Consider the following 24,117-nt stretch of genomic DNA (forward strand, 5'->3'; position numbering starts at 1 on the left):
GACCAGGGGCATGGAGGAAGCGGTGTCTGAGTGGGGACGTGAGCAGCACAGGGCACTAGCGAAGTCAACGGGGAGATGGGGAGAGAGGAAGGGGGGAGCAGCAAGCACAAAGGCCCAGAGGCTAGGGAGGGAGTGTGTGAAGTCTGAAGCAGCAGAAATTCAGGAGTGAATTATGAAAGCGGAGGGTCTTACCAGTCAGAGAAAGAAGTCTGGACTTTATCTTGACCATGAAAGGGAGACAACAAAGGGTTTCAGCAAAAGACCATTGAATACTGAAAAGATTCTTTTATCAGTAAAATAAAAAGTCAGACTTTTTTACTGTCAGAAAAAAATTTGCACAACGTGAGAGCTGAGAGTTAAGTTTTATTTGGGACAGATGAGGACTGTAGCCCAGGAGACAGCATTTCAGATAGCTCGAGAAACTCCTCCTAAGCTGCGAGAAGAGGAGCTAGGATATATGAGTTTTACAATAAAGGGCAGGTAGTTTGGAACATCAAAAGATTATTGTTAATTAAAGAAACTAGATGTGTCAAGTTAAGGAATTTAGCACTTTTCTATGTATGGGGAGATGCAAGAGTATGGGCTCACTGAAATCTTGCCTTTGATATGCACCTCAGCTCTCTGGGGCCAGTATCCTGTATTTTCATATTCTGGGTTTCCTCAGGGCTCATCGTAGGGAGTGGCTGCAATCTGATGGCTGCTAGATGGCAGCTAGTCTTTCCTTCCTGAGTCCCTCAGGGTTCATTGACTCACACTGCGGGGCTGTAATCTGTTGACTGTGACATCCTTGTTTACTGATACGGCAGGAAATATCCCATTTCTCAAGACCATTGAAAAAATATTAAGAAAGACGATTGTAGTAATCTAGCTGAATGATGGTCAGATGGTCTGAACTAGGTAATGACGGGAGAGAGTATAAACATGGATACAAGAGATCTTCATAGATCGTAGACTCACAGGACCTGATAATTGATTGGACTAGGGTGGTGAGGGAACAGAAGAACCACAGTGTAATTCCAGGAAGATGAGGGCCAAGAAACTCCTCAGGGAAGTCAGGCACTGGATCTCCTCCCCAACCAGCTCCAATTAAAGTTTTTCTTTTCTCACATGAAGAAAATTCCATATTTCACTTAATTCTGAAAATTGGATGTTGCTTTCTTAAATTTTGTGAATGAAATGTAATTAAGCCAACATTAGGATTTTGCTTTCATCACAACACAAAAAGAATTAAAAGGAAAAAAAACCCCACACCTAAACATACAGATCATTAAAATACTTAACACAAATCCAAACAATTTGTCTTAAAGGACCCTCAGAGGGTGGACACAGTCAAGGGGCAGGAACCACAAAAAAGGATTTCATTTGGCACAAACACATTAACAGAAGCTGAAAGGTGCTCACCAATGAAAGGCATTTTCACAATGTTTGAAGACACACTTAAGGAGGACGACAACTTTATAAAGTCAAAGTTGGTCAAATTTTCCTTTTATTTTTTTTGAAAGCTAGCCTAGCCGTTTAGTCTACTCAACTAAGCTCACACAATCATTCCTGAAGCCCAAGGCACATCTCAGGGGGTGAGGGGTCAGGCAGTCAATGAAAACACAGGACAGACTAAGAATGTCACACCCGGGGAAATGGATGCCTTTTCCTGAAATTCACATAAAATGGCTTAAGTCTTATCAGAATACGACGTCTGCTTGGTTGTAGGACATGTCTGATTCCACAACCCCGATATTTTCGTAACTGTAGTTTCTATCATCAGAGGTAGTTTCACTTTTACTCTTCTTCCTTTTCAGCAGTTTTCCTTCCTGCAGGTCAGATGGTTCAAATACGACACAACTCACGGTTTTGAGTCCTTTTGCAAACGGAACCTCCTCCCCAACTGGTTCAACTGAATCTGAATGATGGGCTGGGGGTGGAAGTCTGTCACTCTGTAGCCTTTTTCTTATTTCTTCTTCTTTAGTCTGAAAAGCAGGGTTAAAGGGTGAAAAAAGAGTCCAAGTAACTCTCTCCAAGTCCTCATTAATACTGCCTGTAACCATCATTCCTGGCTTTTCTATTTCTTTATGCAGTCATTCAACAGAGGTTGAGGAATTACTACTGAAGGAGACAGACCCCCCCCCCCACCCCACCCCATACCCTCCAGACACTCTCAAGGAGCTGTGGCCTAGTCCTTGCTCTTTGGGATGGCAACAAGAGACACGCAAGTACAGGCTGTCAGACAAAAGCCATGAAGGCTGGTTCCCAAAAGAATGGCCGACAGAGCGTGAAGGGGACCATGCGTGTGTGAATGCTGCAGGCGTTGTCTGAGGTCTGCACAGCCTCCTCTCAGCTTCCATCCTCCAACCGAGACCTCCTGCCACCCGGGGCCCCAACTGATGTTTCTCTCTCTTTTTTTAATAGGAAGAAAATATCATACTTAATTCTCAGAAGTAGATATTGCTTCCTTAGGCTTTATGGATGAAGCTGTAATTCGACCAAATTTAAGATGGTGCTTCATTTCTTCACCACACAAAGAGAACTTAAAAAAATTAAGTATACAGCATGGGAAGCATCAAGATCACTAAAAGAATTAATACAATCCATGCAATTTGTCTGAAAGCTGCCGATTAGAGAGGATGCGCTCATTCAGAGCAGCGCCCCTCACGTGAGAGCTGGGCTACCTTCCTGCGTGCCTCCACTGCCCGCATCTTCTCTTCTATGTCCTTCATCGTGAAATCTTTTCCTTCCTTCTTGATCTTAAGTTTTTTCAGCCTGGCTGGTGGCTTTCTCAGCGGCTTCTCGGTAGTGCCCACCTGGGGGAAAACACTTTTTAAAATGGGGAGATAAATGTATTCACTGGCAAAGAGAAACGCAAGAGTGAATAAACATTGTTTAAGGTGTTAGTCCTAAAAATCTAAACAGATTTTTTGATAGATTTTAAAAACAATGATGTGAAAACTGGTAAAAACTGAACTCACTCCTAAAGTCTTAATTCCTGCTAACAATAGAACTAATTCCTACAGAAAAAATATCTACTGGATGTCTAGGAAAAAAAAAAAACCAGAAAACAAACATGAAAAAATGCAGATATGAAAGAAGGCTCATAAGAAGGAAAAAAAGCCCGAAGAACACAAACAAGATGGGAGAAGGTGGCAAATGAATGCTGGATGCATTTGTAATTCAAGGTAAAAAGTTAAACCCCATGATTTTTTAATATTCCACAAGCAACAGAAGACTTTCATTTGGGATTGAGATCAGTGTTAGAATTTTTGGTCTTATGGAGGAGAGGTTTAACAATCACTGATACAGCAACTCTGCTCTGCACTGGGCTTTGCTGTTGGTTCTTTCCACATGTTTTCATGACAACAGAAAAAAACCCATACTATTTACTGTGAGGGTTTCCCAGGTGGCACCAGTGGTAAAGAACTGCCTGCCAATGCAGGAGACATAAGAGACATGGGTTCTATCCTTGCGTCAGGAAGATCCCCTGGAAGCGGGCATGGCCACCCACTCCAGTATTCTTGCCTAGAGAATCCCATGGAGAGAAGCCTGGTGGGCTACAGTCCATGGGTCTCAAAGAGTCGGACATGACTGAAGTAACTTAGCATGCATGCACATCTCCTATGACTGGCCATCGTTTATATAGTTTACAGCAGTGATAATGACTTTGATTATCATTTCTAGTTATTAAAAAAGGTTAAACTGTTGTAAAGGGTTTGCAAAGAAAGTTTAATTTTTAAAAATAATATACCTTGGTTATGAAAAGTTAAAATGATACATAAATTGTCCCCTAATTCTCTGGTTAGGGGATCCAACCAGTCCATCCTAAAGGAAATCAGTCCTGAATATTCATTGGAAAGACTGATGTTGAAGCTGAAACTCCAATATTCTGGCCACCTGATTCAAAGAACTGACTCATTGGAAAAGACCATGATGCTGGAAAAGATTGAAGGCAGGAGGAGAAGGGGACGACAGAGGATGAGATGGTTGGATGGCATCACTGACTCAATGGACATGAGTTTGAGTAAACTCCGAGAGTTGGTGATGGACAGGGAGGCCTGACATGCTCCAGTCCATGGGGTTGCAAAGAGTTGGACATGACTGAGCAACTGAACTTAACTAACTGAATCCTCTGTTAACCAGCTGGCCCTTGAATGCATTCATCAGCATAAACTATCTTAAAGAGTTTGGTGTGGGTCTTTCCAGATATTCTCTGTGCTCATATTGCCATTCCCTTCTCCAGGGGATCTTCTCAACCCAGGTGTCTAATCTGGGTCTCCTGCACTGCAGGCAGATTCTTTACGATCTGAGCCACCAGGGAAGCCCCATGCGCATACATCTATATACATATATTAATTTTTCACAGTGCATCTGTCATGTTCAACCACTCAACGAAATTATACTATATACAACCCTCTCCAGTATTCTTCCCTGGAGAATTCCATGAACAGAGGAGTCTGGCAGACTGCAATCCATAGAATCACAAGTTGGGGACAACTAAACTAACACAACTAAGCAACTAACACACTAACTTGCTTTATTGCAATAGCCTGGAACTGAATCCACAGTGTCTCCAGACTAGGTAGGTACCCCTATATATTGTTTTAGTTAATTCCTCTAAAGACTTTTAAAGACAAAGGAGCTATTGATATTCATTTTCATATCTAAAAGACTGTGTCTTCAGATTGCAAGATGGCAGTTACTGAGAAGATAAATCTCACAAACACAGACAGCTCAGCACAGCAGGAAGAGCACCAGACCCAGACTCGCACAGCCTGGGGTTTGAATCCTGGCTCAGTCACGGTGTGGCTTTGCACAAACTCGTAAACTCTGTAGGCTTTCCCTTACTCATTTGTGAAACAGGTTTAGTAATACACGTTTCACAATCTTTGTTTTTATAAAAGCAAAGTATGCAATAGCCGCTCGATAAACGGTGATTACTTTTCATTCAGTGAAAGCATGGACTTTGGTCAATGATAGCACATGGAATCACACCAAACACAGTACTTATCAAGAAGGGGACAAATGAGATTGAGAAGCTCGGGGGCCAGCAGGCAGGGGTCCTGGGCTCTATTTCATCCCGGGTCTACCACTGCTACCCACTGGGTGACCTGACACAAAGCATTTTATCTCTCTGGACTCACTTTTCTCAAAATTATACCATAGACGCTGCTCTGCAATCTGCTGAGGACGGCTAAGGTTCCTTCCAGCTTTAAAATCTATGATTCTTGGAAAGCCTTTTAGAGGGAAAACATTTATTAAAGTTTTGGCTCAGTTGCAGCCTTCAGACAGTTTTATGTGGTGAGAAATTGTGCACTGCAGGAAAACTGGGAGATGTTTGTCAAAGCCAAGTTCCCCTCCCCCACTCTTGCTTTATTTTTTTATGACCATTGGCTTTTAGGCTCCCTGCTGGCGAAAGCCATCTGCTGAAAAGACAGATATGCTTGCTATGGGGGCTCAACTAAAGATACTGTAAAATTAGAAGACAGTTTTTTAGGGACATTCACTCAGAGAGGGCTAAGGAGAATATGATACAGTCATCTAAAATCCAATAAACAAAGGTTCCTTCAGGCTTACACAGGATCTGAACCTTGACTTAAGTGAGGAGATCAACAGGTTCCAGAGAACTTGGGCTATCTGGTTTGGGTGAACTCTTCTTGTGGCTTTATCCAAAAATGACTCTTAAGAAATCATGTGCTTCCTACCCCTTGTGGAGGTTAATCCTACCTGGGCAACCCCTGTCTTTTCTTGAGTTTGACATTTTAAAGAAAAGCCTTCAAAGACCTGAGAAAATCTATCTGTATTCTTTACCACTGGATTTTGTGAAGTCAGGAGTTATCAACTATCATTCTGTATCATTTATCAAAAATGATAGCATTATATGATCACATTATACCTAGAAAGCTAATCATAGAAACCATACAAAAAATCCGCTTCAAAACCTATAGAAGTTATTAGTTCAACTATTTTCTTTACGAGAAGCAGCAGGGGATGGCATGCCCAAAGATGCTGTAATAAATTGAGGGGTCTTGTTTCTAGCCAACCTACCTTGTATACATTACTTCTGGCATCCTCCGCACTTTTCTAGTTAACTATTGACCGACAAACTTACTTTGGCTATACTCCCTCAGTGAGAGTCTTGTGCATAAAGGCAGATTCTCAGAAGAGATCTGTCATTCCTGCTCATTGTTAAAACCTCCAAGACAGTCATTCTGAGCGTGAACTGCCATTATTTTGTCTTTATCTGGTCAACTTCCTCCCCTTTAAAAAAACTCCCCATGAGGTTAGAAACTCTGATAAGGTGTCAACAAATTCCCTAACAGTATTGAAAGTTATCAAGGACAGGAGTTGGCTTGAAATGGGAATCATCTTGGACCAGAGATAGGAGGACTCAACAGAGGACTGAGAGCCTTGTGCAGGGAAACCCAGGATGGGAGAAATGAGTTTGGGATAAAAGAATCTTAAGTGGATAATGGGTTTCCTTGGTAGCTAAGTGGTAGAGAATCTGCCTGACAATTCAGGAGACTCGGGTTCGAGCCCCTGGAGAAGGAAATGGCAACCCACTCCAGAATACTTGCCTGGGAAATTCCATGGACAGAGGAGCCTGGTGGGGTTCCTTTGGGGTTGCGAAGAACTGGACATGACTTAGAGACTCAGTTAACAGTCAGTTCAATCACTTAGTCGTGTCCAACTCTTTGCCACCCCATGGACTGCAGCACGCCAGGCTTCCCTGTCCATCACCAACTCCTGGAGCTTGCTCAAACTCATGTCCATTGAGTCGGTGATGCCATCCAACCACCTCATCCTCTGTTGTCCCCTTCTCCTCCTGCCTTCAATCTTTCCCAGCATCAGGGTCTTTTCTAATGAGTCAGTTATTCGCATCAAGTAGCCAAAGTATTGGAGTTTCAGCTTCAGCATCAGTCCTTCCAATGAATATTCAGTACTGACTTCCCTTAGGATTGACTGGTTGACTTAGTGACTAAACAACAACAAAGTGGATAATACCTATGTGGATAAATGAGAGCCAATCCCATCTCTTTAAAGAGATCTGTACCAAGCCATACGCATATTTACATGTGTACATAAAACCAGTTTACATTTATAATACAATCACTGGAGTCTCGTGAGAATGTTTTAAAATGTACCGGATGATTCACTTGGTCTGATGATTTAGCTTCTTCTTCTTTTTTTTTTTTTTTAAATTTAGCTTCTTAACATTGTATTTCTTACATATCATTATAATTCTGAGTGAGCGTAACATCTATTAGTATGAATATGCTTTCAGGCAGGTTATCCAGGAATGGACATAGTACTGGCTAAAAAGCAGATGATGAAAAAAATTGAGAAAAAAGACGACAGGGGGTACTTCCCTGATGGTCCAGTGGTTAAGACTCTGCACTTCCAAACAAACAAAAAGATAATGAATGGGGGCCCCTGGACAAAGTCACACCTGTGGACTTCTAGGAAGAGACTAGGTCATAGGGGAGTCCCCTTTTCAGCATCCTTTATTCTATTTCACTCTAAAGGATAATGGAATTAAAGATAACAACCTGGCTAAGACGGGGACAGATCTACCTCTAAAATTCCCTTATATTTTTAAGTAACTATTGGTCTACTTAAGAAGTCTTATTTTTAAAGTATTCTCACATTTACTGTTCTGTTTTTTTTTCTCATAATATTTCATTTAAAGTTTTTTTTTTAAAGCCCCCAGTGAAGAAATGGTGTTTACATGTCTGAATCCAACCTATTGTAGTACCGACTGACACTAACATTGCCTTTTTTTTGGGACTATTCCCTTTTTGTTTCCTTTGGCTCTTTGTTTCTTAGTTAAAAGTATTAACTGTCTCATGATATTTTCATTCTTAATATGGTTCCCCTTTAGTCCTTCAATATTCATTCTCATCTTTTTACATTGGCCTTATAACTTTCCCCCAGATATTCAAGATCTCTGGTGTCTGACATACACGTTCACAGCTACACATGAATTGAAAGAGACTTCACCCGTGACCCTGAGCAATTATATCTCTTCATTTCCATACGCTTCCTAGGTACCATCTTAGTCCTCTAGTGAACAGATGCTCTATTTTCTGGAATATTTTAGGACTTTCTTTCAGGATGAATGGGGGAATTTCAGTTTCAAAAGCTTTAACCCTTCCCAGCTTGATCATGAATTTGAGGGCTTGGGGTACACCTTTATTGACACTTCAGGGCAGTACTTCTCAACCTGGGCTGCTCAGAAGGACCCTGGGAGCTTTCAAAAGAACCACATTCTGGGGCCCAGCCTCTGCCACCGGTCCCAGGAGTTCTGAAAGCTTCCTGGGTGGTGCGAATGTCCAGGTTAAGGACTGTGCTAGGTGATAAGATGCATTACCGTTCTGCCCTGTTGCAAGTCTGGCTTTTGTTGGACATCTTGGCCCAATTTCAAGCCAAAAAAAAAAAGCAACACCAAACTGTGTTATTCTTGCTTACCTCTGCAGTTCTGTCACATTTAAATCCTTCTGAGAACACTCCAACTATGCTCCCCCACCATTCCATTTCTGCATAATACGAATACAAACGCAGCCTTCATCTTTGGCTCTCTTAATGATGTTATTGAAAGTCAAGCCTGTAGTTTTCATTTTTTAATAGATACGCCTCTTTCACGATATAGCTTATATTAATTAACCTTGCTGGTGCCCTAGTGAGGTCTGAGTCTGAATTCATTCATCTCTAGCATTGGAATCACTGAAAAATATTTTAATGCTACTCCCACTGGTGTGAGCATCAAGGGACCATAGCATCTCTCTTCAGAAGGCATTGCTTAGTTACTGAATGTCCACACAATCTATCTTCCTCCAGATGGCTCTCCTGTCTTTATTTTTTGATCCACTTTTTATTTTCTGATTCCCCAGAGATTCATCTATAGCGAGAAAAAAATCTCTCCTAGCCTTTTTCATATTAAAGACACATCATTTTTTAGTACGTTGAAGTAAGATAAGGTACTCCAAAATGCCCTGTATCCTGATAGCTGGCCTTATACAAATGTAAATTGTCATTATGTTGGCATCATTTTTTCCATCATATGGTCCATTTTTACCTTCCCTCACTTCCTCCTATCATTAGCAGCTTGATAATATCATTCATAAGGCTTAACAATCTCCTTCCTTTTGCTGAATACTTTCTGTAGCACTTATTTTTTCCTTCTTCGAAAGAAAATGCCATGTTGGCTTTTATTCACGAGTTCTCAGCAAGTCCCACACAGAGAAGGAAATTACCTTTACTGAAATACTAAGTGACTTAGTCTAGGTGGCAAACTTGATTTCAATAATGAATCTTTTTATTCCCTATTGATTGTTTTCCCTACAACAAAGGAGACTGGCCACCACTGAGGCGGCTTTGATATAATTTCAGGCCTCAATTTCCATCATTTCAGTTTCATTCTTTGCTTTCCTATTCATTTTCCCTTAGGCCTCTTTCCTGTGTTATTTCTTCTTTTTATCTTCTTTTTCCCTCTGTCTATGCTTTAGGATTACAGGTACTGCTGGGAGCAGTGACTTAAAAAGAAACCCAAACAAACAAGAGAACTAAGCAAAATAACACCAAGCCTGCTATCCTCACCACAGGTTTGCAAAGAACTTAATAAAAAGTGAAGAACTCAAGACTTTGACCACAACCAGTTAAAATCAGGCTAAAACGAACTGCTCACACTACAGAAAAACAATGATTGATTAGTTAAGGTGAATTGACAAAGAAAAATAGGCTATAACAATTTTTATCATTTCATTTTATTTCTTCATGATTGACCTCTAGGTGTGTATATAAATGATAAGCATATCTGCTTTAGCTTTGGTATTTAGGCCTATTTTCTTATTGGCTAAGCCAGCGTTCAGTTCTATATTCACATACCTGATACAGAGGCAATGTTTAACAAAAATTGCTGAAAGAAGGAAGGCATTTTTTTCAGTGGGTCTTAGGTTTCAAGTTTGGTAAAAACCCAAGATATGTCTTATTGGATTCATTAATCATTAATGATCAGGCAATTCCTGAATCCATAGAGAAGGATGGTGCGTGGAAGGGTGAGGGAGTTAGTGGGAGGAAAAAACTGGCTTAGATAAATGCTATAGTATAATCTGTATTGTGACACTAAGATGCATATTGCTGGAAAAAATAACTCGTGATCAGTCATATCCTGTTGCTATCTTTAACTATGTAGGCCATGCTGAGTCACTCAGTCATGTCCAACTCTTTGTGACCCCATGGACTGTAGCCCACCAGACACTTCTGTCCTTGGAATTTTCCCAGCAAGAATATTAGAGTGGGTTATCATTTCCAGGGGATCTTCATGATCCAGGGATCAAACCTGAGTCTCTTGAATCTCCTGCACTGGCAGGCAGATTCTTTAGCACCAAGCCACCTGGGAAGCTCATTTTTCCTATAAGTTAGTGTTAATTACAAAATTACTTGCCATGACATCGTATGATTCTCCATTTCTAAATACTTTGCTGTGGCTCTGTATTATTCCTTGAACAATTAACTCCTCCAGAATGTCTGATGACTTTTGTCGCTCTCGATTCTCTAAGGGTTGGGGTTTATGGATTAATCCATTGATCGCTAGGTCTTCCAAAGGAAAAGAAAAAGAGAAAGTGAAGTTTAAGCACAATGATTTTATCAATCAAATGCTAAATACATGCTTTGTAAATCATGCTAAATAATTAATTCTTAGTCTCAACACTTGTACCTAAATATGTTTCTATTACAAGTCTTTATAATCCTTTGAAGTTCAAATCCTTAATGTTCTTACAGAGGATAGTATCAACATAATATAATGTTTACTTAGCAGGTTGGAATATTAACATAACAAAAAAGTCTTTCATGTGCTGGTATATACTGCATTTTTGTTGTAACAACACATATACACTTGGGTATGATCACACGGGTTCTGTGCGATAATTATGAAGCTAAACCACAGGCACAAACGAGATAGTCTTTCAGTGACTCTCATGAGTTGCAGTTTGGTTTCTATGCTTTGTATACAAAGGATAAACAGCGTGATGTTGCCAAGAGACTTCTAGTTCTGCAACCCTGAGTTTACAATTATGCCATCTGCTAAATCTACATAAGTGAAAGCATGCCTTTTTGAAAAGAGTCTTTGAACCAAATCAGAATTGGAGTCAAGTGGTAGCTAAGTTTTTATCAGTAATTCTAAAAATGGCACAGAAACAGTTTATAATGCAGCACTAATGAGAGGGACCGCCCCATTACACATCACCCAATTATATAAGTAAGCAAGGAAGCATCCGTTTTCACAACCTCATAAAATAAAGGTGCAATGAGGGGTCATTGGAAATGAGCTCTCAGGACTTCCCTGGTGGTCCAGGGGTTAAGACTCCGTGCTCCTAGTGCAGGCGGCACGGGTTCGATTCCCGGTCAGGATACTGCAAGCTGCACAGCACAGCCAAAATAAATTAAATAAATAGTCTCTAGCCACTGACACTTAAAAAAAAATGAAAGAAAGAAATGAGCTCTCTTGTATTTTAAGAAGCTCTTTCCATCCAGTGGATGAAGTCTTTTCATGAAAATTTCTAACATCACTGTTAAACGAAGACAGTTTTCATGAATTTGTAATGGGAAGATAGGAAAACCTCCCAGACACACACACACACAAACCAGCTGTCTCTCACTTCAGAATATTAACCTTCTTGAAATTTTTAACAAATATACTCTGTAGCTGTGAAGAGCAGGGATGCTGAGAGGAGACAGAGAGGAAATTGTGTACATACGAAGTCGCTTCAGTCGTGTCTGACTCCTTGCGACCCCATGGACTGTAGCCCACCAGGCTCCTCTGTCCGTGGGGTTTCCCAGGCAAGGATGCTGGAGTGGGTTGCCACTTCCTTCTCCAGGAGAATCTTCCCACCCTAGGGATCGAACTCACATCTTCTGTGTCTCCTGCCTTGGCAGGTGGAGTCTTTATCACTGTGACACCTGGGAAGCCCCAGAGGAAACTGGGATGAGAACAAATAGAAAGCTCAGGGCACTGGTTCGTATTCATCCTGTGGGAAGCTCTTCCCTGAAAACAAGTTGGTACTGCATTTTGAAAACACCTGCTTTTGTGGTTCAGCCCTCGCCCGCTGGTCTCTCTCTCCTGCCTTCCCGGGGCTTCCCTCCCCACACTGCTCTCAACAGCATACACAGATGGCAGGACGGCCTGTCCGGAGGTACCCAGGTCCTTATCCTCCTGACGATCTGTAGTCTGTTAATACGTGGATAGCGAGCGTTTGTATTGCAGTGTAGGAGGGATTCTCAACAGAATTATCAGGGAGAAAAAACACATGTGCTGGCCCAACACAGAGGGTGGGGGGGAGCCCATTTCTGCCCTGCTTCCCCTACCCCTCCCTCATCCTTAGAGGTCATGCGACACACTGTCAGAAGCACAAGACGAAGAGCAATGTGAAACCTGTGATGGACGTAGCGAATATTACGCTTAATGAAATATCAGACACAGAAAGACACAGACTATACAACATCACTTACATGTGGAATCTAAAAAATAACACAAACAAATGTATATGCAAAACGGAAACAGACTCACAGATATAGAAGACACACTAGTGGTTACCAAAGGCGAGAAGGAAAAGAGTAGGGGCAAGATAGAGGTAGGTGATAAAGAGATACAGCCTACTATGCATAAAGTAGATAAGCAACAAAGATGTATTTTATAGCCCAGGGAATTATAGCCATTATCTTGTAATAAGTTTTAATGGCATATATAATCTGTAAAAATACTGAATCCCTATGCTGTACTCCTAAAACTAATACCATATTGTAAATCAACTATGCTTCAGTTTAAAAGATAAATAAAATGGGCATTAAAAAAAGGAGGTTTGTCATAACCCAAGTTGCCACAAAAGTCCAAGTAAAAGAATGTCACTTACTATCCAATCTATTTTCCAGCTCTAACTGGTTCCTAGGGAAGAAACTATGGGAATGAGGAATGAAATGAAAGCTTTCCCCTTCGAATGAAAGAGAGCACTCTCCCTGGGAGTCTGATAAGTTCAATTTGTTTTAAAGGCTGAAGAAATATAAATAACAGCTCTCAACACCAGAACGTAGCTCAAGTAAAGTGAAAACACACCATTAAAAAAAAAAAAAAAAAGCCCACTAACAGTTTCTAAAGGACACACTAGGTAAAAATTATGTCTTTGATGTTTATGGAAGATACTTTAACGATATATCTGCTGATAGCTTTGAATGGGGAGAGACAGGAGAAATAGTGTGATGTAGGTTTTACTGATTTTTTAAATGTACAACTTTGTCTTGGAAAGATGTTAGTATGGTGGGAGTTTTGAGGAATTTAACTAAAGCCTGGGCAACTCCTATTCCCAAGACCTTATCCAACCAAAAATAAGAGCTCTTAGTTTTTTTAATTAACTAATTAATTAGGCTGCGCCGGGTCTTAGATGCGGCACGTGGGAGCTTCCACCTTAGATGCAGCATATGCAGTTTAGTTGCAGCACGTGGAATCTAGTTCCCTGACGAGGGATCGAACCCAGGCCCCCTGCATTGGGAGTTTGGAGTCTTAGCCACTGGGCCACCAGGCAAGTCCAAAGGGCTTTTAGTTTTAAATAAAAAAGAAAGTATTAATTATGTCATCAACAAAATTTTTAGTATCTTATTAACTCATGACGTGAGTAAGTAATGGTTAGTATTACTCACATAATGAAGGCCTAAGGCTAACTCCTAATGTCTTAGTGATGGGACCTTATCACCTGAAGCACTGCTGGAACACAAAAAGCAGTGACGTGAGTCCCCAAACACACATGATAAAATGTATTCAGAGAAACAGTATTTTACAGAGATCAACATGTACGGGGATCATTACCTGAATTTAGTCTTCCGTTTCTTTCACTAGGAGATGGGAAATTTTCCGAAATAGCTCCAGGTAAGCTTCCCAACTGGGCCTGCTTGTCCAGGTCTCCAGGGCTGCCCGTAGCATCCTCGGGCAGTGAAGTTTCAATCTGGGGTCTGTAATGCTCCCCAGAATGAGCCACACCGACATCAGCCTGTGAAAAGGGAATGGCTTTGTGTCAAGACTTCTTAGAAAATGGTTTCTTTTTAAAAATTTTATGGAAGTACAGTTGATATGCAATTTTTTGTTTTTTAAATTTCTTTTTATTTATTTATTTGTCTGCACCAGGTTTTAGGTGCAGCATGTGGGATCTTAAATCTTCGTTGCTGCATGCAGGATCTTTAGTTGCAGCAGTTGAAGTCTTAGCTGCAGCATGTGGGATCTAGTGCCACTGACCAGGGATTGAATCCGGGCCCTCTGCATTTGGAGCGTGAAGTTTTAGCCACTGGACCACCAAGAGAAGTCCAAGAAAATGGTTTCTTGGAAAATGTCAATGTCGCAGGGTCTGCTTTATGAATACTTAGTCAATTGGTTATCTGTGAGAGGCTGAATAGTACCCAGCAACCTGTCAATGTGACCTTTTAAGGCAAAAGGGACTTCTCGGGTGTGATTAAATTAAGGACTTTATGATAGCAGGAGTATCCTGGTTATCCAGGGAGCTCTGAATGCAATCACAGGTGTCCTTAGACGAGGGAGGCAGAAGAAGATACGACTACAGAGAGGGAGATGGTGATGTGACGTCAGAAGCAGGACACAGTTGAAGATGCTGCAGTGCCAGCAGCCAAGAAATGCAGCTCTAGAAGCTGGAAAAATCAAGGAAAATGTCAATGAGAAGATGCTTGAGTTGGGTCTTTATGAATGAGTTTCCAGTTGTTGTTAAGTTGCTAAGTCATGTCTGAATCCTTTGCGACCCCATGAACTGTAGCCTGCTAGGCTCCTCTGCTCATGGGACTTCCCAGGCAAGAATACTGGAGTGGGTTGCCATTTCCTTCTCCAGGGGATTTTCCTAACCCAGGGGTCGAACTCAGGTCTCCTGCATTGCAGGCAGATTCTTTACCACTGAGCCACCAGAGAAGCCCGAAGTCCCCAGATAGAAGGGGAAAAGGTCATTCTAGACACAGGAAGAGTACGCAGGACGATGGGATGTGAAACAACATGGCGTGCTCAGAAACTTGAATTATTCCAGTTAAGCAGAAATAGACTGAGGTAGAAAGTGGTAGCTGCTGAGGTGGGAAAGTCTTTTGTGACAAGTAGACACATGCCATTTTGTTTTGAAAGCAACAGGAATCCTTTGTAGGCTTTTTATACGTGGTAGTAAAATAAAGTGACCAGGTGTGATTTTTAGAAAAATCGCCTTTGGGTTAGTGCGTGGCAGGAGTAGAGGGAAGGAGGGGACAGAACGGGGTGACCAGGTATGAGGACTGCAACTGTCCAGGTGAGACTGGATTAAACAGGAACTGGGACCCTGGCCATGGAAGTGGGGGAAAGAGTGGGCCCCGGAATATTGGAAAGGAGGGGTAACAGACCTGTCAGAGCTTCAGTTTAAAGGAGGGAGGCCCCTTCTGGCTCTAAACTATGACTCTAGGGACCAAGCCGAAAACATTCCCTCTAGGAAAACAATAAGAATCCAGGACATCAGCATAAAACTCTTGGTTGTTCAACAACAACCTCAGTCGGGTTGGATTCTTTGCGAACCCATGGACTGCAACACGCCAGGCTACCCTGTCCTTCACTATCTTCTGGAGTTTGCTCAAACTCATGTCCATCGAGTCAGTGATGCCATCCAACCATCTCATCCTCTGTTTCCCCCTTCTCCTCATGCCCTCAATCTTTCCTAGCATCAGGATCTTTTCCAGTGAGTTGGCTCTTGGTACTTTCACAATAAAATTAAAAAAAAAAACCAAATACCAATTTTAAAAAGTTGAGTCCATCTGACCACTTTCTGGAAGCATTCCAAAGCTCCCTCAGAGGTTAAGGAGGAACCAGCATTGATAGGTTGAGGGCCCCCGTCATCCACAGGGTCTCGTAGTTCTCGTAATTCTATTAGCCGTTCTTGCATGTTCTGTTAATAGGGAGACTCGCATTGCTTATCATCCTGTTTACGGAACACGATCACTCCAGCTAAACCAACATCAATTCGTTATGTTGAGAGCTAATTAGTTCTGTGCTTCAGAACTACACGAGAAAATATGATAAACCAACCAACTCAACAAACAAAGAAGTAAGCAACAAACAAAAACTCAACGGTCCTGAAATACGACTCAGCTCAAGGATAAAGGATGAGAACAACTACAGGCTTTGCTCTTTGTCTCTTCACCTCTTTCTTCTCAGACTCAGTTACTGTGCATACAGTCCCTGAATAGTAAGCTGACTCAGGAAAAGAGTCTTTACATATAACATATTCCATGTTATGTTATTAAATAATAACAGTCATGTTTTATCAGACAGGGCCTCCTTTTCCTTTGTTATATGAAATATATATACATAGCTATAGGTATACATATCTCATATTATATTTATATTTCATGTAACAGGAAAAGAAGACCCTGTCTGATGTTTATCTTTAAGGGGCTCACAGTTCACATGGAAGGTAAAGATTATATCCAGGATTCTTGCTCCTCTTGCCAAATGAACTATTAAAACCCAAGACCTGAAGTGATAGTAAGACAGATATTTTTACAAGTTCCTTTTGTTTCACAGATCCATCATTTTTTGAATCTAGCAAAGCACTGAGTTACACATGGGGACTGATTTTGCCATTTAAGATTTCCCAGGGGAGACCCTGAAACGGGGAACTGATTTAACAGCAACAACAAAAGAAAGCAAATGCCCACGCTGGAACTGAGAGCAAGTTTGAATGTTTTCAGCCTAACACGTGGCTTTTCACAAAGATATCTGTCAACTACAAGTCAGAATAGATTTAAATGCCATACAACCTCCCAATTGTTTTATCAAAGCAGCTCATGCAGGCCTGAGTAAGGATCTTTCCCATTTATGCTTTTTAATACAGTCTGCCTTCAAGCTCTGTCAGGGACCAAAACTCAAATTGTAGCCAATGAAACACAGTCTTCCAGCATAAAAGAACATATACCAACAGCCTTCAGTTTCTAGAGCAGAAATTTGAGGTTTTTCTCTTCTGCAAACCAACAATGTCTTTCAAATATCTTATCTATGTGCAACACATTCTGGAAGTTTTAACACCCAATTTCATAATCTAGACTTGAGAAAAATGTAGTTCAAAGACGAGAGATATTTACAAATTAATTAGATCTATGCCTCATGGGGATATGGTGTAGACAGTTTTCCTGGTCTGTCTATGCATGCAGAGTTTATATTTTCACACCAATAAGAAGTCTAAATGTAATGGTATGGGGGTGGGGACGTAGATAGAAGGTTTTATTTTTTCCTTGAGATGAAGTTGTAGCAGAAGTACAGAATCAATGTTTCCATATTTTGTATCAATTTTATTTTATGCTTCATTGTCTTGGGGATAAAAATCTACCAATTTTAGACAGAAGTGAAAAGCTGTGAATTCCAAAATAACAGCTATACATGGGAATTATCAGCATCCCAAGAAAGGTAATGCTTTTAACTATAGAAAGGTGTTTTGTTTGTCGGTTGGTTGGTCTGATGACATTATAGGTTGTGTTCTAATGCTTTGTGGAAACAAATTTGACAAACAGTTTGGAAGGAGACAGTCATCTGTCATAGTTCCCTGGAGATGAAACCTTCCTAAATCAAATTACTGGCAGATAATTGATAAATGTATTTGTCTGTAAACATATAGGAAGGATTTTTCTTGTCAAATTTTGATTTTATAATAAATAGCAACCCTCCAAAAACATTATCCTGAATATTCATTGGAAGGACTGATGCTGAAGCTGAAGCTCCAATACTCTAGCCACCTGATATGAAGAACTGATTCTTTGGAAAAGACCCTGATGCTGGGAAAGATTGAAGGCAGGAGGAGAAGGAGATGACAGAGGATGAGATAGTTGGATGGCATCACCAACTTGACAGACATGAGTTTGAGCAAGCTCTGGGAATTGGTGATGGATAGGGAAGCCTGGCATGCTGCAGTCCATGGGGTCGCAAAGTCGGACACGACTGAGCAACTGAACTGAACTGAATCAAAAACAACTAGAAATATAATTTTTTTTAAATGCACTTTAAAAAGTTAACTCCCTTTACTGATAAAAAACAAGAATTTTCCTGTCAAAGTTTAGGGGAAAATTGTAAAGGATACTCAGAAATCATCTATTCCAATCTAGTCTCTCCCTTTTTATATAAGGCAAGAAACTTTGAGTTGATCACATGGAAGAAGAGCATTTCTTCTAAGAACAGTTCCCCATGCTTTTTTTTATTATGTATTATTTTATTACCACATCTTCTTGCCACTTTAAGGTACAGTGAGCAGAAAGTTGGCAGGCAGATCTCAAGAAGTTTGATTCAGAATATTTTAAAGTCAAGCTGCTAAGAAACATAAATATTTCAGGCAAGCAAACGTGTTCATCTCATTTAAAAGATACTGTGTAACTAGGGACCTCTCAAGCCCTATGCATTTATGAAGGTAAAAAAAATAGCCAAAGAGTATTTAGTTAATAATCATACTTTTCTCAGATTGGCTTTCTAAAGTCATATGTTTGGAGTAGGGAGAGTCAAGTCCGAGTCTATTTTCAGGCCATTTTAATATCGAATTTCCTCCTTACTGACTGTCATTAGTTCAGTTACACTCCTAGGAGACAAGAAGAGGCTAAGGAAACTGAGGAGCTCATGTCAGCATCAGCTTTACATGCAGTCACCCCAAAACACTCATCAATGTCTGCTCTGCACGACACTGTGGTGAGCCCTGGAGACTAAGAGACAAAAAGCAGTTCTTTTCTTCAGTAACAGCTTCGGATGGGAGGCTAGCACGGAAATAAATAAGCACAATAAATGTTTTGAAATATCATGGGAGAAAGTATGAGGTTTACTCTGCCAGCATGGTGGGAGGGGTAGGGTTACGGAGAAGAGTGGTCTTGAGTCATCTTGAAACCTGGGGGCATATCTGCCTGTGGTCCAGGAAGATGTAGAAGGTGGAGCTGAAGGAAAGAGGCTGTGGGGGCAAAGGTACAGAGGTAGGAACAGAATGGGTTTGGGGATCCCGTGGTGAGGTTTGATCAGAACGGGGGAGTAGGGAGAGATGAAACTGGGGCATTTGACCAGCATCAGCTTGAGGGTGGCTGGTAAGGTGTGCTAAGAACTTCGCGTTTTATCTCGCATAAATAATTGTAATAATAGCAATTGCAATAACTAACATTAATAGTGACTGTAATAACTAATAGTTGTAATAATAGTGATTACAATAACTAATATTAATAGTGGCTGCAATAACTAATAATTGCAATAACAGTGATTGCAATAACTAATATTAAGTGCTTATCCTATGCCAAGCTCCAGTATGAGCACTTAATGTGAACTAAACTCATTTATTCCTCCCAGCAACTCTACAAAATAACTATCATTACTTTCATTTTACAGAAAAGGAAGCCAGGGCACAGAGAGGTCAAATAACTGGACCCAAGTCACACAGCTGATAAGTGGTGAATCCAGAAATCAAACCTAGGTAGTCACACTCTTGACCAACGGTGGACGTGCCTACCTAGTGGGTCAGTGAATTTTTTCCAGCAGAGAATGGACATAATCAGATTTTATTTTAGAATGATCCCTCTGGAGGTCATGTGGAAGATTGGAGCCACAGGGCAGGTGGAAGCTGGTTGTGAAGGAAGCACCCAGGGAGACTAATTAGGAGTGTTATACAAAAATCCAAACAAGGGGCAATGATTGTCTTACCCAGGAAAGGTCAGGAAGAAACCCAGAACCCCTCCCCAGGCTTGGGAATGCTTGGTCCAAAGGGACCCAGAGTATTTGACACTTGGAGATGATTGCTTTTTAGCACTCCTCCTCTGTAAAAATATACATATATATATATATAAAGTGAAGTCCCTCAGTCGTGTCTGACTCTTTGCGGCCCCATGAACTGGGGCCTACCAGAATCCTCCGTCCATGGGATTTTCCATGCAAGAGTACTGGAGTGGGTTGCCATTTCCTTCTCCAGGGGACCTTCCCAACCCAGGGATTGAACCCGGGTCTCCCACATTGTAGGAAGATGCTTTATCCTCTGAGCTACCAGGGAAGTCCTATATATGAGATGGGACAAATGATAATGGCCAGAAAACAAACACAAATAGTGAAAATTTTCTTCTACTGAAGTCTTCTATGTAATCATGCCAGTAAAAATAGATTTTAAAAGATTTTTGTACCAAAAAAGGAAAAACAAAATGGATTAGTACTTTAAAGTCACATTAATATATTTTTTGGGAAAAAGAGAAAAAAAAATATTCTTAATGTTATTCCCCAACAGTGATGAATAACAACGATGATCAAATTGCTCCCACGAAGTCCATAAATCTATGAGGGCAAAGGAGCTTTAAACAAACATCTACCATGTGATAAAGGAGTGTCACAGTGTTTGGGCAGTGGGACTTGGGTTCCGTGTGGAGGGACAGGTAGGAGTTCATCAGGAGGACCAGGAATGGGGCCCAGGGAAGATACTCCAGGAAGTGGGAATGGCAAGGGGGAAAGGCACGGAGTGTGATGAAGCCTAGAAGAACTGGGCACTGCAGCTTCTTGGTTTGGCAGACGAATGCGAGGGACTGGTGAGGAGAGGATGACATCAGAGAGACTGATGAGACCAAATGTAAACTTTTACACAACAAAGGCAACTTTTTCTTAGGAAGATAGGTGGCAGTGTGGAAGACAGACTGGTTAGGGTGGTGATGATAGAGGCAGAAAGACCCAGTAAGAGGCTATAGTTTCCTAAGACAGTGGCAGTTCGGATGGAAAGCGGAAAACAGTGTTGAAATAGGTGTGCATCTGGGCCCCGATGGAGTCCCCCGGGGGGGACCAAGCCTAAGTCCCAGCCTTTGTATTTACACACAGTAACTGATACTGAAGAATGACTTACCCATCGCCTGCTGAGAGAGTGTTTGCTCTTTAAACTGTATTTCCAAAAATGCCCTTTAAGAATGTGTGTGTGTTAGTCACTCAGTCCTGTCCAACTCTTCGTGACCCCTTGGACTGTAGGCCACCAGGCTCCTCTGTCCATGGGATTCTCCAAGCAAGAATACTGGAGTGGATTGCCACTTCCTTCTCCAGGGGATCTTCCTGACCCAAGGATTGAACCCCGGTCTCCTGCGATGCAGGCAGCCTCTTTACCGACTGAGCCACCAGGGAATATAAGAAGGGCGACATTATATTTTGATTGGCGGCAGACAGTATGGACTTATATTGGATTGTCTGGGCAAATTTATTAATAGGGTTGCCTTTCACTGTTAAGAATATCCTGCTTTTGATGATAAATTATATGTAACATGATCTTGGGGTAAGCCCTCTGGAAGGGACCTTGGTGGGTTCCTAGTTCTCTTTGTGGAAGTCTCGCGATGGTAGTGACGATGTCAGGAATCATGGACCTCATTTTTGCCTCCACCAGCCTATTCCTCCATGCCCTACCCTGGGAGGGGAAATGCCCCCATCGTGTCTCTAGAAGAATTACGGGAGAGTGGGTGGAGTCCTGGAATGAGACTCCTGACAATTCGGTACTGTCTCCAGCTGTTCCCCCAAAACAAGCTGTACAGCCCCTGGTAAGTGGTCCACCTCCCAGGGCCTCGGGATCCTCTTGTGAGAAGCAAGAGAGCTCAGCCAGACGGCTGCGGAGGTCTCCTCCGGGTCTTACTCCCTTAAGGGAAGTCGATAATATAGGGCGGCTCCCAGGAAGTCTCATCTTCCCTGGAGCATCCCCACTAGCCCAGCTCCAGGCAGAATGCGCCGCTGTCCCGTTAGTCCCGCCTCTGGCCCGGGGGTGTGACCACTCTTGTGGGCTCTTGAAACCCAAAAGCTAGGCCTGGAGCAATCCGAGTCCTGGTTGAGACGGCAGTTAAATCCCCGCTGAAGCAAGCCGCTCCCCCCGGTCCGCCCAGTGCTCAACCACCAGGCCGGCTGTGATCGCCCGCATGGCCGTCTCCAGTCTCCGCCAGGCGTGGGACTCGCCAGGCCTCCCAGGCAAGAGGTGTACAGTTTGTCTGTTTTGTGTGTGTGTGTGTGTGTGTTTACCTTGAATCCCTCTTCCCAGCCCTTCCTGGGCGCGGGCACGCGTCTCCTTTCTTCACTGGGTTGGGAAGGTCCGCAGCCCATCGCGTGCGGTGCGCGCGGTCTCTGCGGCCGCGCTGCCCGCGCGCCCAGCGCTCCGACCCCGCGCCCCGCGCCTCCGCTGTCCACAGCCTCCCGCGCTTCAGGGCTCGGCAGGAGGCGCTCGACGCCAGGGAACTGTTGCCACAATAAACCACATCACGCGGACCTGGGACCTGAGCGACGATGGGACCTTTGTAACCGGAAACTGCAAGATCGGAGGCGTTTAAGGCACACCTGGGATGCCCTCTCTCCAGAGAGGAGTGAGGGGGAGCTCCCGCTGCCCCGCCAAGTTCGTTTTAAAAGTATCCTAGGCGCTGGCATCCTTCGGGGACGTCTTATTTTTTCCAAGGCACCGTGGGACACGCCCCTACCCCTGCTGCCCGAGCCGGGCGCTCAAGCTGTTGGTTTTGGGGTTACAGACCCCGAGGGGAGGGTAGGAGGCGGCTGCAGAAAGGCGGCGTAGGAGTCCAGTCCGCCGAAGCCCTGGAGGACAGGTGGGAGGTGGAGGCGGCCCGGATGGCCCCAGACGGCAGTGTCGCGCGGGGCGACCTCGGAGAGGACGGTGACGCAAACCGAAACCCACACAGTGAAGAAAACCAGACTTTTAGGATCACAAACAGCTCAGCAGCAGCGAAATGGGTCATGCAAATCTTTTTTTTTTTAATGGAAGAGGCATTTTTATGAGCTGTTGCCTTGTAAGGAAAGAGGGTGGATGAATGTACCTATTTCTCTCAAAGAATTAACATGATGTCATCCCAAAACGGCAGACCAGGCGGACTGCCCAAATGAGCAACAAGTTGTTCTTTCCTGGATTTTTTTTTCTTTTTATCCTATTTCCAATAAATTTTAATTTTCCAGAATAAATTTTGAAACGCTAAATTAAATAAATGTTAAAAAGCTGAAAGAGATCTAGACATTGTTTACCGGTCCCTTATTTTACAGGCTGCAAACCTTTGCTCAGAGAGGTTAAGTGACTTAGATGGGGAGTGTGTGTGTGTGTGTGTGTGTGTGTGTGTGTGTGTGTGTGTGCGCGCGCGTTTGGGCGGGGGCGGGAGAGGAGTTAATAAGTGACTTAGATGGGGAGTGTGTGTGTGTGTGTGTGTGTGTGTGTGTGTGTGTGTGTGTGTGCGCGCGCGCGCGCGTTTGGGCGGGGGCGGGAGAGGAGTTAATGAGGGAATCCCTGAAGAGGAACCCGGTGACCTTCTTCAGTCCCATGTGTCCACAACACCGGGAAAATACTAGTATGGATTCTTGGAAATGTAGTAAAATTCTGGATTCTGCTAAGGAAATTAATGGTCAGCTCTGTTATAGGAAACTGATTATTTGCTGTATAGCGTTTGAACTCCTTTCTCTCTCCTTACGGCTGTGATGCCTGTCAATTTTCCTTTGACTAAAACTGAAGAAGAAGAAAGATGAGATGAAACTCAAGCCAAGGCTTTATGATTATTGAGCAACAAACATTAAAAATTTGTGAATGGACAGTTGCAATAAGGCTAATATGGTGTTTTAGGAACATCTCTGAAAGTATTAACTCATGGGTGCAGTTAAGTCACATGAAACGTTCCAACTGCAAACTGGAAAATTCTCAACTAGAAGAACTCAGCAAAGAGGATGCCTATAAAATGTTCTGGAGAAAGTTTAAGGAAAGTTTGCAGGATGAACCTTAAGAGTGAAATTCTACAGATGTTATTTCTTTTTTTCCTTTGAAGGCAAGCTGTGAACAGATGTTTGCTAGGATATCAGTATGAAGAAATGATACCCAAATGCATTGTGCAGGTATCTTTTGAGACTTCCTACGATTTATAGTCCAAAGGTGTGAAAAATGCCCCTTTTAAAGGTATGTGCTGGAGCCTGCTCATAGTGTCTCACGAGAGCCAGTTCTCAGGACTGTTTGGATTAGCTGTTCAACACAGCCATTGCTAAAACTTACATTATATAAACTCACAATTAGTTATATTAAAAGCAAAGGTGATAAGTACAACTCATCAGGTCCTAATTATTTCATTACAACTTACTGCGTT

General features: G+C 42.4%; 1 protein-coding gene across 1 annotated transcript; it reads right to left on the bottom strand.

Moving 5' to 3' along the window:
• Positions 1–619: 619 nt before the first annotated feature.
• Positions 620–22,473, bottom strand: STMND1 (stathmin domain containing 1). The gene is made up of 5 exons (XM_043908467.1): positions 22,019–22,473; positions 13,841–14,021; positions 10,427–10,578; positions 2,664–2,795; positions 620–1,964 (listed from the first exon to the last, which is right to left on the bottom strand). Exons 1-5 carry the CDS (start codon positions 22,097–22,099, stop codon positions 1,680–1,682), a joined length of 831 nt encoding a protein of 276 aa, XP_043764402.1. The 5' UTR covers positions 22,100–22,473; the 3' UTR covers positions 620–1,679.
• Between the last annotated feature and the right edge of the window lie 1,644 nt (positions 22,474–24,117).

Source organism: Cervus elaphus, chromosome 7, assembly GCF_910594005.1.
Source record: "Cervus elaphus chromosome 7, mCerEla1.1, whole genome shotgun sequence".
Classification (NCBI taxonomy): Eukaryota; Metazoa; Chordata; class Mammalia; order Artiodactyla; family Cervidae; genus Cervus; species Cervus elaphus.

Bases quoted from the DNA above. Each gene is read 5' to 3' on its own strand.
- STMND1 (XM_043908467.1), bottom strand. From the start codon at position 22,099: ATGGGCTGCGGACCTTCCCAACCCAGTGAAGAAAGGAGACGCGTGCCC. The intron at 10,579-13,840 runs GTAATGATCCCC...TTCCTTTGGAAG, and splicing joins AAACGGAAGACTAAATTCAG to ACCTAGCGATCAATGGATTA. The intron at 2,796-10,426 runs GCAAGTAATTTT...GTTTTCCCCCAG, and splicing joins GAGAATCATACGATGTCATG to GTGGGCACTACCGAGAAGCC.